The sequence below is a fragment of the Lepidothrix coronata genome, unplaced genomic scaffold, assembly GCF_001604755.1.
Source record: "Lepidothrix coronata isolate B3197 unplaced genomic scaffold, Lepidothrix_coronata-1.0 Scaffold53, whole genome shotgun sequence".
NCBI lineage: Eukaryota > Metazoa > Chordata > Aves > Passeriformes > Pipridae > Lepidothrix > Lepidothrix coronata.
The window spans coordinates 4,899,061-4,916,322 of record NW_016690233.1 but is presented as its reverse complement, the minus strand read 5'-3'; the positions used below and the strand labels follow the sequence as shown (position 1 = coordinate 4,916,322).

At 45.2% G+C, this 17,262-nt stretch overlaps 1 protein-coding gene across 1 annotated transcript in view; it reads right to left on the bottom strand.

Annotated features, from left to right (window-relative positions):
- Positions 1 to 2,314: 2,314 nt before the first annotated feature.
- MAML2 (mastermind like transcriptional coactivator 2) overlaps positions 2,315 to 17,262 on the bottom strand; it is a 214,175-nt gene continuing 199,227 nt past the window's right edge. Inside the window, exons 3-5 of the mRNA XM_017816072.1 lie at positions 15,046 to 15,249; positions 12,609 to 12,720; positions 2,315 to 7,053 (exon numbers count right to left, since the gene is read on the bottom strand). Coding sequence (XP_017671561.1) covers positions 6,071 to 7,053; positions 12,609 to 12,720; positions 15,046 to 15,249 — 1,299 coding nt within the window. The 3' untranslated portion in view covers positions 2,315 to 6,070. The remainder of the gene's footprint in view (positions 7,054 to 12,608; positions 12,721 to 15,045; positions 15,250 to 17,262) is intronic.

Here is a 17,262-nt window from a genome sequence, read left to right as displayed (position 1 = left end):
GTTTTTTGTTTGTTTGGTTGGGTTTTTTTGTTTGGTTGTTTGTGTTTGTTTTTTTAAAGCTTAGATTTCTAAGTCCTAATCAGGCTGCTTTTTTCAGTTTGCATGACCTGTTCTGGAGCATATGGATGAGGATTTTACACTGCAATTTCTCCATTATGACAGTAACTTCTGGTTGAGCTAGCTTGTAACAATTTTGTGAAGAAGAAATCAATGAAATTTTGTATTTTATTTAAAGAATACTTGGGCTATGATTTGGAATCCTAGTAAAGAGGGTCTATCAAACTGGTCTGCATGACCGAGAATGCCCAGTTTAAAAATTAGGATGAAGTAATGTTTTCCTGTGGTCTCAGCTTTTATTGTGGCAGGAGGAATCCTCTCCCTGGTTCTTGCAGCTGCCAGACCTCCATGCTGCCGAAGGAGGGAGCAGCACTCTTGGCTGGTCTGCCCTTCTGAGCCGGTAGTGGTTCCCACCAAGTGATTCAGATGCAGTGGGAAAGGTCAGCCCTCATCTGGGTCTGGCGCAATTCCTGCTGTGCTGCTTCTGGCCAGGCAGGGAAAATACTCACTACCACCCCTGTCTCACACCCCGTCCACATGGTCTCGCTGGCTACATCTCCCTGGGCAGAGGATACAGGCCTGGGGACATTTTCTGGCGTGGAAGCCATGTGGCGCAGGGTGATGTGTGTCCATATTATTATAATGTCCTATCTCTCTTGTCCTGCATCCACAGTGGGAATACCTCTTAATAGTGAGACCTGTAGGAGGGCAGATATTGCACTCAAGCACTACCAGGGACCCTCACACCCTGGTGGCACAAGCAACCAAGCTTCAGGGACAGGGAGGGGTCCCAGGCTGTTTTTCAGCTCGCTGATACAGACATGTTCTTCATGTGGGCAGCAGCCCTGCCTGAGGCTCCCACATCCTACCTGCCCTGTCTTCTGCCTTTACAGCTACGATAGACAAAGAGGCACTTTTAGGGCTTGAGTTTCTTGACCTGTTTCAGGTTTACCTTCAGATAAGTGGGACTGTACCTTATTTTTCTCCCTTGAGTGCGAGGAAAGCACCATCTGCTGCCTGTGTTGGAGATGCTGAAGAGAGAGCCATACGCCTCCTGGGCACCTCCTCACTTCAGTGTGTCCATCCACGATTGGGAGTGTGGGCACAGTGGGTGCAGTGGGACACAGGGTACCTGCCAGCATCCTCCCCCATCCCTCCAGTGAAAGCACTGGATGCCAGGGAAGGACAGAGGAGCCATTCGTGGGTGGGAGTCAGACACAATGGAGGGACTGAGCAACACTAGCAAAAAACCCATGAGGACAGCAGTCAGCAGAGCTGGTGTTGTGAGGGGCAGCCAAGGGAGGTGCCTCCCTGCTTACCCCGTGGGGGAAGGTGAGCAGAGGGGGACTAAAAGGGCGGATGCACTGGATGGCAGTCCCTGAGCATCACAACCAGCAGTGAAGCAGTTAAGATGTGGGGAGCCCTTGTTTTTTTTTTGCTACATCTCAAAATAGCACAAGGCAGCCTTTGAGCACAGGCATTGATGTGCTGACATTTGTCCCGCTGAAATATCCCCTTCCACCACCCCTTCTGCTCAGTTTGTGGGGTAGGAAGAGCCACCCACTTGGAGATGGAGCCCAGAAAGCCTCTCAAGGAACAGGACATCACTTCCTCAGCACTGACTTGCTAAAAATAGCCTGGTAGGAATGAATATTTGTGTGAAACAGTCTGGACCTGATGTGATCTGGTACATGCTGAAATCTCTTTAGGCTGGAATCTCTTTAGGCTAGAATGAAGTGTAATGCGATGCAGGCAAGGAGGAAAGGAGGAGAAGGGAGTTGCCTGATTTCTGGCATCTCATTAGGGGTGTCTGCTAGTGAGGGGAGAGGGGCAGACATCTTCAGGGCATGATCCAGGGCAGGGCATGGGCTTGGGGACCTGGCCAGCCCTCTTGGGGTGCCTAACTCTTGGGATTTCACAGTTCTCAGCTTTAACTTCTGCAGGATCCCAGAGCAAATCGCTGTGCTGCAAGACTCTATCAACCCATTCACCAGGAGCTAAAATACTATTTTTGTTAACCATCACTTGTTAACCCTTACTGGTAATGAAACCATGCCTTCAGTCACTAGGGAAACATCACAGCTCTCTTGCAAAGAGGCAAGCTGAGCTCCTAGAAGCTGCCACATGAACATTTTTCTCATCCCCCCTCCTAAAATATCACCATAATTTTAATTTACTCAGATGAACCAGCAGGTGACTAAACAGACATTCAATATAAAATTCACATTAAGAAAAGAGACACTTGGGATAATTTTGATTGATTTATTGGCAGAGTTTTGATAGCTACTGAAAAACATACTATTCATGTTTAGGTGAAAAATAAATGAAGTCAAATAAGTGTCACTGCATAGTACTAGGAGGTATATACAGCCACATGTAAAAATGCATAAACACAAACATTTCTGTACAGCATCTTTTCAGTCTGTATAGAGAAACACTGGTTTATAATATGGGGAAAATATAAAGCAGACATACATGCAACAAGGACATGACAGTTACATAGGTCCCACCTGCATCCCAACAGCTGCAATAACAATAATAACAATAACAATAATAATAATAATAAAAGCCTTTTTCAGGGAAAAAATTTGAAACCTGGAATGTTTTCATATTGAGGTTTCCAGAGCCCTTCAGATGTCAAACCTATCTGAAGGTTATTTAAAGGCTTGATTCAAAGCCCTGTGAAGGCAATGGAAAGACTCCATCGATTTCAGTGAGCTTGGGGTCAGACCCAGCTATTTAACCATGATCCCATTCTGCCCTCCCCCAAAACCCAAAGTTGAAGTCTGCAGATAAAAATAAACAATTGTATCATACAAAACTTTGTATATAGAATACAAAAGGTAACCGTTGACTTTTTGTATAAAATACAACTTTGTGATAGTATATTTATTTCACATATGTATAAATATAACCCAAATAATATGATTTTTATTATTCCTACCAAAATATTATTACTTTTTGTTGTTGTTTTTACAAAAGTTTACAAAACAAATAATTCTTTATATTTACAACCCAATACTGTGAAGAGTGCCCGGTCAATGATGAAAAATAGACTATAAGGGTAGTGCACTTAGCCATTGCAAAGAAAGAGAAAAAAGACACTAGCTCCATTCAGATACAAGTGTTCTGAAGAAATGATATTGGATTCAAGTTTTGGTTGCAAAAGTCTTTACAAGCTTGCATTTCAAATGCATCAGGCTTATATTTACAGGACTGGACGTGGCCTCTACCGTTTTTGAATTTACTTAAGACAGGATGAAATTTTGCTCCCAGGTATGGCACTCACAGCCCAGTGTCTTTTCCACTCTAGGCTGAGGCCAACAAGAAAACACTCAGCATTGAATCCACCACCACATGGTATCATAGAATCATAGACTATCCTGAGCTGGAAGAGACCCACAAGAATCACTGAGTCCAACTCCTGACCCCTTGGGATCAGCTCCTCAGCTGAACAATTTTTTAACATCATTTTAGGATCTGGAAAACAGTCTGCTCTTAATACAGGAACCAGTGGTGGCTTTTTCAATGGTGTGTGAGGGTAGTTGAAGTTACCAGACTTCAGTCACCATGGCACATGGTGATAGTAACTCAGCCTCGGCCTTAGTGGCATCGCAGTCGTCTGTTCCTACCAGAGCGCTGGCAGTCACTGTTGACCCTTGTAGATGGGGTATGTGCCTGTGTGTGAGGCAGATGAGCCAATCTTCCTTCTGCTTCAAATTCATGTAGCTTCTATTTCAGTCTAGTTTTGCATGACTTATAGGGGACACATTTGTTAGATTGCATTTGTATCTCTCCAAACTTAGGTGGGACCCCAGTGACCTGAGCTGAAAAGCTCTTCAAGGACTTGGAAAAATTTGTACTGATATATCAAAGGGACCATGTGCACTCCAGCCAAAAGTGGGGAGAAGAGGGAGCTTTCTGGGCAGCTGAGTGACCATGTTACACAATGCAGGGGTGTGCAAGGATCACTAGCTGGGGTGGCAGAAGGGATTCTGCAGCAGGCTTTCTTGTCCCTCTCACGACAAACATTTCTGGGAATGAACAGCCTCAACTGGCATGTCTAACTAAATGCCCATGTTACACCTTTCCTGGAGGTGCTAGTGCTCATTTGTGTGATGGTGCTTCTTGAAACATCTTGAAAAATTGTGCCCATTTAAAATGACAGGGTGAGCTGACTGGAAAAGCCTTATTAAAACCTCTCTCAAGAAATAGGTCAGATAAGTGCAGAGGCTATTGTCAAATAGTCTCCTCATCCCACTGCTACTAACAAGGATGAATAAAGCACTTGCACAGGCAGAGCAATGCCTCTTGGCACCAAGGCATGCAAACGTAGGCATTGTATTCCTTTGCCACATCTAGTTTTAGCTAATTCAGAGGAGGCTGTGAAACATGTCGCACCACATCATTTTAAAGAACAGCATTTTCATTGAATTGCAAGATCTGTTCCCATCCGTGAATCCTGTCTGAATCACTGTGGAGCTGCTTTATAGTGACATAGCATATCCTTCTAATGTCCTTACTGACCAAGTCTATAGCAAAAAATTTAACACAGTTGAGACTGTTCCTTGGTAGGTATGGAATTGCCTGTATGCTTATTGCTCTGCTCTGTTAGCCTTCAAGGCAAGGTGGCTCCAAACTGCCTATGGAAATGGTCCTTGCCCCAGGATATCTTCCTAGTGATGCACAGAAATTGCTCAGGGCAGTGTTAGCTGGGCCATCACCAAACCCAGAACAGATGATTTAGTCCAGTGCCCAAAAATATTCCCCCGAACTGTTTCATCTACAAGCACAGATGTGGCTGAGCGGAGCCTCCTACTCTGAGCTATAATTGATATGCATGCTAGTTTCAGGGGCAGAGTCTCTCATACTCCACCCAGTGGAGGCTGTGGGGACCTTGGCCATCACTGGAACTCTTTCAACTCTCCCTGTATAGCAAAGGAAAACAGGATGGAGCCAAAATGCAGTGCAATCAAAATGACAGGCTCTCCCCAGACAAAAATGATGGCATTTCTTCTGGGGTAAACCTGCTTGATAGAAGAGGACTGGGCTGAACTAACTGACACTCACTATGGGTTAAGATGAAAATAAGCACAGTGGCTTAGCTGAGCATTTGCCCTCCTCTAAGCTGGACTGGGAAAGTAGTCAGTGAGGGTCAAATTGTAAGCACCCTTCTCACTCAAGTTCTCCATTAAGTCACTGGAGTCCCCGGGGTAGGGCAAGGTAGCAAAGTGAGGATCCTGAGCTTTGGTAATAGTTCATCTCGTATTTCCCTCAATGCCCAAAATGACTGTGTTACTGGCAGGACAGTAGCGTCCTCTGATAGTCACTGCAAGCACTGATGAAAGGGAGAATGCAAATGCTAGAGCACACTGAGTAACGTGTTGGATGATCTGTTTCCTTCTTCTTTTGGATAAGACCACTTACCCTGTTGTGTGCTACAAAAGATAGAGGGTTTATAATAAAATCATTGAGAAAGAAAATGTGAGTTTGTACGGAGCAGAAGTATACAGTTTTTGTAATGCCATGAGATTTACACAGGGCTTGATGCTGTCAGGGCTGCAGTCCCAAGGAAGCTAAGGGCTGTGAACATGATGACTGAAGAACTCTGGACCACTTAGGCTTTACTTGCGCTCAGAGAAATGTTGTTCCACAACCCATACCACTGTCTGGTGCTTCCATGTGTGGGAAGCTAAACATGTTTTTCCCCACAGTCCCTGTGAGAAGAACTGATGAGTCTGCAATGCGCTGGGCCCTGGTGTGGGGAACAGACCCTTCATGCATTCTCACTCCTTTGTGACAGGCAGGAATATCACTTACGCTATCACTTCATCTGGGGTGACTTCAATTTTGTTCCTAGAGCAACTCTTCAAAGAGGGCAGTTGCCCTATGTGGTATTTTAAAGAACAGCCCAGTTACTGGAGTGTAAATTAATAAAGCAGGTTGTTGGCATCTAAAGAGAAAGCTAATGTCCTTGCTGCCTCTTCATCTGATTCCCTCTCGGTACTGTCACTTATGAGTGGTTCCCTAGAATTTCGTCGAGGTTGATGTCTTTCATCCAGTCATCATTACCAGGTTCTGTTTTCAGTAAAGAATCTATGAAGTCCGAGTCACTGTTGAGCGCAGGTCCTATACTGTCACCTTGCTGGTTTAGAAAGTCAAATGCTAGGTCATTACTATGATCACCTCCTTGGTAACCCCTAGAGTTTTGGTTGGTAGATGTGAAACTGGTTGATGGCAGAGATGACGGCGGTGTCATACTTGTTCCTGGCTGATTCAAGGTAGGCATCGTCTGTCCTCTTAGCTGGTTAGGTCTTATGCTGAGCCCTCGTAGTGAGCCAGCAGATTGTCCATTTAGAGTCTGGTGCATTGGGTTTAGAGGGGGCCTCATTTGGACTCCCGCTGTTAACTGGTTAGGAGGTGCCAGTGCACGCTGAGGAAAATGCTGGTTGCCTACATTGCGTTGCAAAGACTGGTTAGGATATGGAGTGCCAGTGGGGAAACGGACCCCTGCAGGCTTCAGTGCATCCTGCTGCTTCACTGCAGCTTCTTGTGGGGCCCAGTTCTGGGCAGTGGCAGTAGCTGTGATCATCACATTGGCTGGCCGTTGAGCAGGGATACCTGTTGCTCCATGGTTCAAGCTTGGCCTTATTTGCTGAGTGTTGACCACTGACCCCGTCCCAAAAGCTGTCACATTGTTTCCCTGTGTCATGGTTTGCTGTCGGGACACCATGGGGTTATTCTGACTGGGCAGAACCTGATTTTGGTTTCTGTGTGGCTGCATTTGATTCATTCCTGAAGTCACGTTGTATGCACTTGGTTGGTTGCAGGGAAGGTTCCCATAGCAGCCCATATTCCGAGCAGCAGGAACAGAAGGCATTCGGCTTCCAGCGGTGGTGGACATGAGACTGGAGCTCTGGGGCATGAGGCTGTGCGTTGAAATTGGGTTGGATAAGGACATGTTGTTGGAGCTCATGCTCACAGCTGCCGAACCACCTGGAAAGGAGAAAATAAAAGTGTTACAACAAGCATGAGTGCATGAATGAGTTGTGTCATTCATATACCAACAGGTCAAAAATCCAGTTTTCTATTAGCAGAATTTCTTGAAGAAGATACTATGCTCTTAAGAGGACTTACATGAACTTGCTCAAGGCCTTATAGATGCCTATCATTCAAAGGGTGGCTTGGCCTATATGAAGCCCTTGGTAGCTTTTCCATCCCTTCAGAGGACAGCAGATGAGCCAAAACTAGTACTCATTGTAAGAGAAATATTAGAGCTGGGAAGGACAGACTGAACCACTGGGCAGGAGAGAAGACTTCTCTGCCTTTTTCTAAGGAACTGCTAGTCACCTTAGACAGGACAAAGCCTGTTTAAGTGATCACAGATCAAGAACTTCCTTAAAGGGCATGGCTTATCCTGGCTCCATCTAGAGACAATGGGGAGCTAGAGGCACCATCATCAGGCTCCTTTTTTACCTAAAGCAGCAGTATCCATCCTTTCCGGGAATGCCTGTCCCAGATGACAGTGGGAGCCGAGACCGCAGCTCACACATTTGCAGCCATATGCTGGGAGAGCAGTTCAGCCCAGTCTGTGACCTGCCTGTCCTCCCACGTGGCAGCAGAGTAGGTACAAGAACATGACTTAGTGTTCTACCTGGGGAGTCCCACCCAGATGCCCTTCTAAACTCCCTTTCCAGCTGGGCTATTTGCTCCTGTAGAAGCTGAGGGAATCACACATGATATGCTGGCAGCACATGAAATTCACCTTTTGTGCATTAGAAAACTATGAGTTATGAGTTGGCACAAATGTACCACTCATGGCTAATTCTGCCCACTGGAGGATTTTCCTGTACCTGACACCCGCCAACGAATCACAAGAAGAGAGGCCTTCAGCCTCCAAACCTGGACACAAGTTCACTTCTGTAGCACGTTTGCGGCTACATAGTCTCTATTTTGAGGCCATGGTAAATCAATTATGTCACTGTAGGCTGATTGCTTATGCAGTGCAAGACTGAATTAATCCCTGAGAGGCTGGTTGAAGACAACCGTTTTCCAAACACAGCTGCTGTAGATGGCACTGTGGAGAACACTCTCTGCACAATCAGCTGTTCCATAGCTTAATTGCCTTTGCTACTGTTGCTTCCAGTACAAGCCCTGTGAGAAGCACAGCTTTGAGAAGTCAGATTCAAGGCTAACGAAAGGAGATGTTTGTTCACACAATGTGTGGGTCAGCTGAGGAAATGTTTGCCGCATGGCACAGTACAAGCTAAATTCTTGTATCACTTTGGGTGGCTCCAAAGCATGAGAAAAGCTGTTGAATGGGCTGGCTACCAAGGTACCATTGCATTTCGGGAATTCCCTGACCCTCTGCCAGAGGAAGAAACATATGATTCTGTAGATTTTCTATTTCATAGATACCAACTACTAACAATTGTTGGACATGGGACACCACCTTGGTTTGATCCTTCATACATACAACAAAAACAGACAATTCGACTAACTTTAACTTTGTCATAGAATCTTATATATTGGTCTGTGTGATGAATTTTATCAGGTGGTTCATCATCAGTTCCTTCCTACCACACAGGTGCTTCAAGACTATGTCCTGCTTGCAGCATTCTCCGAATACTTTAGTCTCAGTGAGTGGTATGTTTTCCAGTCCCTTGGTCCTTCGAAGCTCTTTTCGACGTTTGATTTCAGAGCTGTGCAACACTGCTGGTCACAGTAATAGCTTTTGCACATCTCCAATATGGATGTAAAGTAAGCTCTATTTTTCTTGTTCAGTCTTGTCTTGGACAGTGTTTGTGCATTCGGTTCCAATCACACAGCCTGTTCACAGTGATATCTGGAGATCTGTCAGCGATTACCTTTTGAGCTGTGTTAATTTTGTGTCACTCTGGTTTCTTAACAAAAATTGGCAGTAAGAAGTCAGATGCTTTATAGGACATTATCTGAACAAGAAATACCATGGAAATTTGAAAAGATTCTTTCATATCAGTCCATGTTGTTTGACAGTAATTATATCCCCTTCCTATATTCTTTATTATTCAGGCTGTATCTGCTTCCCAAGTAGTTTTGCTGAGTTCTTCATTAGGTCACTAGGGCTACAATAACCTACTTACTCTTTTAATTTTTGTCATGGCATTAGCAGTCTGGAGTTTCAAGATTAAGTAGAAAGTAACATTAAAAATTTGGAGAACCTTTCAGCCAGCTCTTTTAAAACTCTTGAAGACAAATCATGCGCATACATATTTTAAAAGTCTGTGTTTAGGAACAGCTGTTTAATATACTGTTCCTGTTGAAATGTCACCATAATGATGTTCAGCTCCCTCAGAGTGGAACTGAAGAAAAAAAAAATTCATATATTTCTGCCTTTTCTGCATTATTTTTATACATATGCTATTTCCATTTAGTAATGGATGCAAAGGATTCATTTTTTTTCCTTAAGGACTTAAAAATTAACTCTTCCCAAATCATTATTAACACTGAGAGTGACTCCACAACCAGAGTGTTTGTTCCAAATTAATATAAACATAGATACCTAAATTAAGAAGCTCTCCCCCTGTCCTGGGAGGCAGCCTGTTCCACAAGCTAGCTCTAAGCAGGAGACACTTGTAGAGAATATAATTGCCTTAAGAACTATGTTGTCCTAACTTAAGCACCTAAATTCAGTCCCCAAACTGGTCAGGTCCTGGTACAGGAGATGCTATGGGAGTCCACCTGACTTTAGCTCCACAGGGACAATCAAATTCTCACAGTCAATGCTCAGCAGGCAGCCACACAATTAGCCCTATTTTTGGCTTTGCTGATGGGTTGTGCGTTTTTGGAACTACTGTAACATTTCCTGTGAAGACAGGCTGAGAGAGTTGGGTTTGTTAAGCCTGGAGAAGAGAAAGTTCTGGGGTGACCTAGCACCTTCCAGTACCTGAAGGGGGTTACAAGACAGCTGACGAGGGACTTTTTACAAGGATATACAGTGATAGGACAAGGGGGAATGTCTTTAAACTGGCAGTGGGTAGGCTTAGATTGGATATAAGGAAGAAATTCTTTACTCAGACGTGGTAAGGCACTGGAACAGGATGCCTGGAGAAGTTGTGGATGCCCCATCCCTGGAAGTGTCCAAGACCAGGTTGGATGGGGTTTTGAGCAAGCTGGTCTAGTGGAAGGTGTCCCTGCCCAGGGCAAGAAGGGATTGGAATTGGATGATTGTTAAGGTTCCTTCCAACCCAAACCTTTCTGTGATTTTACAATCTTTTTGCAGGGGTGATAGGGATGGGGCCCCTGATTCTTTGCTCCTTTATGCTGCTATCAAAGAGGAGGAATGGCACAGAATTCAGTGGCATTTCAAAAGACCTGCAACACCAAGCTGGGGAGAGATGGTTTCCTCCCTCTAGCTGACCTACAAGTTTGTGGAGCTGCTTTACTTGTCACTGGGATGAAGCCCCTCCTGGGGTGACCCTGCCAGCTGTTGAACAGACCTCAGTGCTCCTGCAAATGCTACACTCTGAAAAATATAAGTGGATGGGACATGGGTTGTACTTGTACAAAAGACGAAGCTTCCTCTTTCTTTGTATTGCTATTTTTATGATTTTATTTTTAACACAAGTATTTTCTGTTCTGATTTCTTCCAGATGGGAAGAAATGCCTTACCCAGAAGCACAGTGTACAGCAGCTGGGCACCCCAGGCTACAGCGATTCAGAGAAACGTCTTCCCTACCTGATTCACCTGCTTCTTGCCATGACATGGCACTGTGAGGAAAAGCATAGAGGAATAAAATGCTTAATCAAGTTTCTTCAAACCCTGGTGTTATTTTATTTAGCTTTTTGTCTCTTCTTCCCTGACCTGAGCAGAGCTATTCCCAGAAAAAGGGAACAGATTCCCTGCTGTTACTCCCTTATGCAAGAGTTTCCTAATCACTCCATCTGGTAGCTTTGTTGGAAACTCCTAGAACAGCCCTTTCTCTGAGGCTCACCTAAAAAGCTGCTGTCCTCCCAGGGCTCACTCAGCAGGGACTTGAGATTTGAATGGACAAGTGCTGCCAGTCCCACATGCTTCAAACACAGCAGATGGGACTCCAAATACCACAAGACTGACAAAGTCCATCAGATTAACAACAACAAGAGCCACCACATAACAATGGTGATCTACTCATTTTGGAGCCTTTACAGATGTGGCTGCAGTCACTTCCATTTTCTCTCTCAGGCTGGAAAAGGAATGTTTTTAAGTAAAAGCCAAGAGTCTCAGTTAATCATCTGATTCCAGGAATGAGCCTTTAAACAACACACCAAATCACAAGATTCCCCAGCAAACTGCCAGGGTTGCCAAAGCATTTGTTTTGGGAGCACAGGAGTTAGCCAGCAAGCAGGGTGCTGTCTGCCCTGTGGCATTGCCCTCATCATCGGCTATTACACTGGCATAAGGGATGCTTGTGGAAATTTACTGGAGATCATAAACACTCAGGTCCATTAGAAAGTGGCAGTTTCCAGCAGCAGTTTCCAGCCTGCAGCAAGCTTATCACTGCTAAAACTTGGAAGCAAAGCAAAGGAGTGCTTGAATGTTGCCTGAGCAGCCGAGCCTGGCCCTTCCCCACAGAGCTGTGCTGGTGGTCCCATGGCCAGCAGGTTGGGCAGAGGGGTGGCATTTGAAACAGCTTCACTTCAGAGCTCATTAAAATTGTAATAGAAGATGAAAAAGTTTTGCTAGAAAGGACAGGTAGGAAGGAAAGACTCAGATCACTGGCTGAATCTGCAGAGCCAACAGCTATGGAAAAACAAAACACCAAACCATCTTTTTTTTCTTCAGTGTGTTGTATACAAAATGATACTAGAAGGCAAAGGATCCTTTTTATACTTACATGCAAAGGCACTTTGATCCCATCTGCTGCATTTCTCCCACCTCCCCTCTCTCCTCAGCATTTTTTCCTTTGTTCTCTTAAGTGGCCTCCAGCCAACCAGCAAGGTGAACAGCATGACAAGTCAAACAGGCAGGCCTGTGCTTCCGAAACTAGACCAGCAGTAAGGCCATGACCATGGCATATTAAAGAGACCAAAAGTACCACCCATGATGGTGCCATGTGAAGTACTTAAAAATCAGTATGAGGGTCCTCACACCGTACAAGAACTGCCATTCAAAGGGAGGGATGGTTCTCGTCTCAGTCTCTGAAGCAAAATGTACCACATACATGAGAGAAGCATCTGGATGGAGTGAGGTTGCATAGTCAAGAGGACAGCTCTGCATCAAGTATTTCAATGCACCTCTGCCCCAGACAGTGCTAATGGGAAGGGTACCAACCCCTTCTTCCCCATGTCTGAGAGAGGCAGTATCAGCTTGGATGAACCACCAGATCACACATCAGCACTTCTCAGTGGTGCAAGACAGTAAGGTAAGTAGCAACAGCCACCACCCACCACTGCCTCTGTGGTGATGTAAGTGGATATCCAGAAAATCATGCCCTAGTCATCTGTATATGCATGGCTCTTCTGGATTGTCTTCCAGTTGGAAGGAAGGAAGGAAGGAAACAAACAGGTTCATTGAGCCCATGGGCACTTACCGGGATATTGGTTTGCTTGTTGCATGTTGACCACGTTCCTTCTTTGGTCTTTATAATCTGGTGGTGGACGTGTCAAGTGTCTGTTCAGCTGATCTTGTGGAGTTATTTTCTCCTAGAGGATTAGAGTAGAAATGCATTAATTTGCTTTTCCTTATGCTTTCCTGTCTCTGTGTTTTGCCCATCTCTTTGTTGTCTCAGTATGTATAAATCTCAAGTGTTTCTTCCTTTCACCCTGTCTGGTCCACAGAGGCACCTGTGAAACTGTGTCATCACCCACTAAAGTCTGTAAGAAACCTTTTTGCTGGTTGCAGAGTGTTTGAGACTGGTTCAACTTTCCTTAAAACCACTGAGAGTTTCTCAGCCTCTGAGAACACTGTCCACATCTGCAGTGCAGTACAAAGTATCTTCTGATGTACACCCTGTCTTGCTCACCATGCTGATCAGATAGAGGGGCCTGATGGTTCCTCATGGCTCCCTCCCTTTCTGTGCAGCTAGGTGTGCTTTCTCTGAAAGAACACAGACAGAGCAAACACCCACGTCTAACCCAAAAAACCCACACAGCCAGGGTGCAGCTGGGGAGCAACAAAGGCTGACACCTGCTCCTTGGCTGTGTCAATGACTATCAACCTGTTTCACCCATATAGTTCTCTCAGCATGCACAGCTGGCAAAGAGGACTTCAGCTCATCATCCCCATCCACAGCCATGTCCATTCCTCACTTACTCCTTCCTCCTAAACTGGAGGAGTGACCACAAAAATCAGTTTTGTTCTCATGCTTCATCTCCCCTCAGCAGAGATGACAGCAGGACACATGTGCTGTGCTGGCTGTTTTTCATGCCACTCACCAATGCCCTGTGCTTCCCTGTAAATGTGTGTGGTGCTGTCTTTCCTGTTACACTGGGAGTACAAGTGTTGGGGCAAGGACAGAAGGGAAAGATTACAGAAAAAAATATTAGTTGGGGAGATTTTTTTTTTTATTTTGAGCCTGCAGGGACATGTCTGTGGTAAGAGGAAGATAGAAATCAAAGTCCTTGAACTGAAATCTGAGTAGCTGCCCTGTGTTCATAAAGATCTGGAAAGAGCAGGCACCAGAGTCAATGCCAATCTCTCATCAGCATCAGTGTGACTTGATGCATTCAGAGTGCTACTGTTCGCCCACGAGCAACAAAACCTTGGGACATGTGGCCTCGTGGCAGGAAATTGTGAATTTGGTGCACACACACCCTTACTGGGCAGCTGCTGGGCAGGCTTCACACCTGGGCACAATATGCCCAGGTTTCATGTTCAGCTGCCAGAATGGCAAGCTGGCTCATCAGTGTGAAAAAGTCGGGCCCTGGCTTGTGATGGAAGTCCACCAGAGTAATTCGAGGATCTTCTGCCTGAAAAGAGCAGGCAAATGGACCTTCTAATGAAAAATCTGTTTTTTCTTCTCCCAGGAGCACTTAAAAACACTGGGAAAAGAGCCTTTCTTGTGGTGTTTAGGCACTTCTATAATGCATGATGGGAGTGAAGGGTCTGATTAAGAATTTTAAGGCTTGTTTTTACATCCTGCTAAACCTGAACCCTTCTGAAGAAGAAAGACAAGTTATCTCCCAGGAAATCCCTGCAATGCATGCAGAAACTGTAGGCAAGCTTTTTGTGCGTTTCTGTGTACACGATACAAAAGCAAAGTCAAGCTGATTAAAAAAACACATTCTGTAGAGTATTTTCAATTTCTATTTTATTTCTTTTTAAGAGAAGCTATTTGAGCAATTAACTTTTTGTTCTGCTAAAAATTCTGACAGAAAACTGCATCACATAGAGCTGACTTGAAAATTCCTTTTTCTTCTGCATAAACCAAAAGGCAAGAAATATTTCCTTGTAGAATCCCCCATGCTTCATAAAAGGACCAGTAACTCCCAATTGGTCTCTCAGATACCAAAGGAGAGGGAAGAATTGACTACAGGTATCTGGAAATGCAAAAAGACAAACGGAGAAAGGAGGACTCATGTATCATCCCAGCTGAGCACATAACTTGTGTTGAAACCCAAAATCAATGTACCTGATCCTTGTTTACACACAGGCACTTTACACCATGCTGCCTGGGTCAAAGAGCCTGGAAGTCAACTTTCCTCTGAGGTTGAAGTACCTTAGCACTGCATGTTGGCTTATCTTGCAAAGAAAACCATGGACAATCTCTATATGCCTCAAATCAAGTATATGCTTGGACTGTTCTGGTAATGACACCACAGTAGCTTGGATATTTGTTTCATATAGACTGAAGAAAGTTTCAAAAGGGCTTAGCAAAGTGCTGAAAAATATGAGGCACACTCTTGAAGTTCTAGGCATTGCCAAAAGGACCTCAAAGTTTAGGGGGCTTTCTTTCCCCATCTTAGCTTTCTTTTCTATTGTTTTTTTGACAACATTTTCCATGTAAAATAAGGGATTAGAAAACTTACAGCTTCTGCCAACATCTGCTGCTGTAGAAGGAGTTGTTTTTGCTCCATCATTTGCCGTTGCAGAGCCTGTTTCTTTTCCATCAGCTGCTGATTCAACAATGATTGCTGGGATGAGTTCATGTAACCACTTCCAGTGTTTGGATTTGAGCAAGAACTGGAGCTTGGAGTGGGGCCAGGTCCCTGGCCTACCACAGAGTGTTGATCCTGAAACAGAAAAATGGCTCGTGAAGGATGAAAATAATAACAAGCATCAAGAAAAGGAAATAATCCTTTGTATGTAATTAGCTCAAGTTCAGGACACAGCCCACAGACTCTCGGGACAAGTGACCGATACAAAGGCTTTGACAAATTAAGAAGGGGTTTGATTAACTTTGTTGCTCAGGGAAGAGTGAAAATGTGCCAGGTGATTCCAGTGGAAAACCTCAATATTGTACCAGGAGCTTGGGAAACATGACCAGAAGTAACAGAGCCGTCCTCGGGATGTCTCAGGAAACATGCATTGGGCTGTACGGCAGATTGTTTGACCACGACGGAACAAACTCAGCGTTTGCTGGTTCCTCCATCTGGTGAACAGCAGCAAGAAGTTACAGACTTATTACTAGAAGTGGCATTTATTCTTAGAAAATACAGAGGTGGTAAGTTGATACTTTGCAGTGGGGTGAATGGCGCTGCTTTCATTCATCCCGTCATCTCCCTGACAAGAGCAATCTCTGAGAGATTGCTAATTGACTGCCACTAGAAACAGGATTAAATAGGTTTAGAGTGTATCAACTTCCTTGGTAAAACAAATGTGTAACTGGCAAGGACCTCGAAGAGTGCTTTAGGGTCTCTGGTCTTGGTGAGGAATCTAGATCTGCTTCCTCTTTCCAGTGTGCAGCTTCATGAGGAAGGGATGGCCAAAAGTCATTGCAGAAAGCAATGGGAAAAGTACTTGAGGACTCAAATCATGCTCATACAAGATGAGACATGGAATGACAATATGCTGCTCCTTTTCTCTCAGCCATGATTTCCCTCAGCAGCAATATGTTTTCTGCCTACTTGCTCCACCGGTGTTTAGTACTTGAGACTTTACTAAATGTAGGAAATAGCTTTCTCAGTGTACACACAAAACCACTCAGCCTATGTTGGGTCATAGCAAAAGTCTGCTCCATGGCCATTGTCCCTCATGGCATCTATGGAAATATGGACTGACCAACAGTGGAACAAGAACTGGTCTCACATACCCAGGGATCAATGCTGGGACCAGTTCTGTTTAATGTCTTTATCGATGATTTAGATAAGGTTATTGAGTCCACCATCAGCAAATTTGCAGATGACACTAAGTTGGGGGGGGGAGTGTTGATCAGCTGGAAGGCAGGAGGGCTCTGCAGAGGGACCTGGAAAGCCTGGAGAGTTGAGCTGATTCCAACGAGATGAGGTTCAACAAGGCCAAGTGCCGGGTCCTCCACTTTGGCCACAACAACTCCATGCAGCGCTACAGGCTGGGGACAGAGTGGCTGGAGAGCAACCAGGCAGAAAGGGACCTGGGAGTTTGGATTGACAGGAAGCTGAACATGAGCCAGCAGTGTGCCCAGGTGGCCAAGAAGGCCAATGGCATTCTGGNCCAGGCAGAAAGGGACCTGGGAGTTTGGATTGACAGGAAGCTGAACATGAGCCAGCAGTGTGCCCAGGTGGCCAAGAAGGCCAATGGCATTCTGGCCTGGATCATGAACAGTGTGGCCAGCAGGACCAAGGAAGTGATTCTTCCCCTGGACTCAGCACTGGTGAGGCCACACCTGGAGTACTGTGTCCAGCTCTGGGCCCCTCAGTTCAGGAAGGATATTGAGGTGCTGGAGCAGGTCCAGAGAAGAGCAACGAGGCTGGTGAAGGGACTGGAGTACAAGTCCTATGAGGAGAGGCTGAGGGAGCTGGGGCTGTTCAGCCTGGAGGAGGCTCGGGGGGAGACCTCATCACTCTTTACAACTCCCTGAAAGGAGGTTGTAGCCAGGTGGGGGTTGGTCTCTTCTCTCAAGCTGCTATCAGTACGACAAGAGGGCAAGGTATTAAGCTCTGCCAGGGGAGGTTTAGGTTAGATATTAGGAAGAAGTCCTTTACAGAGAGGGTAATCAGGCACTGGAATGGGCTGCCCAGGGAAGTGGTGGATTCTCCATCCCTGGAGGTTTTTAAGAAGAGACTGGATGTGGCACTTAGTGCCATGGTCTAGTAACCACGGTAGTA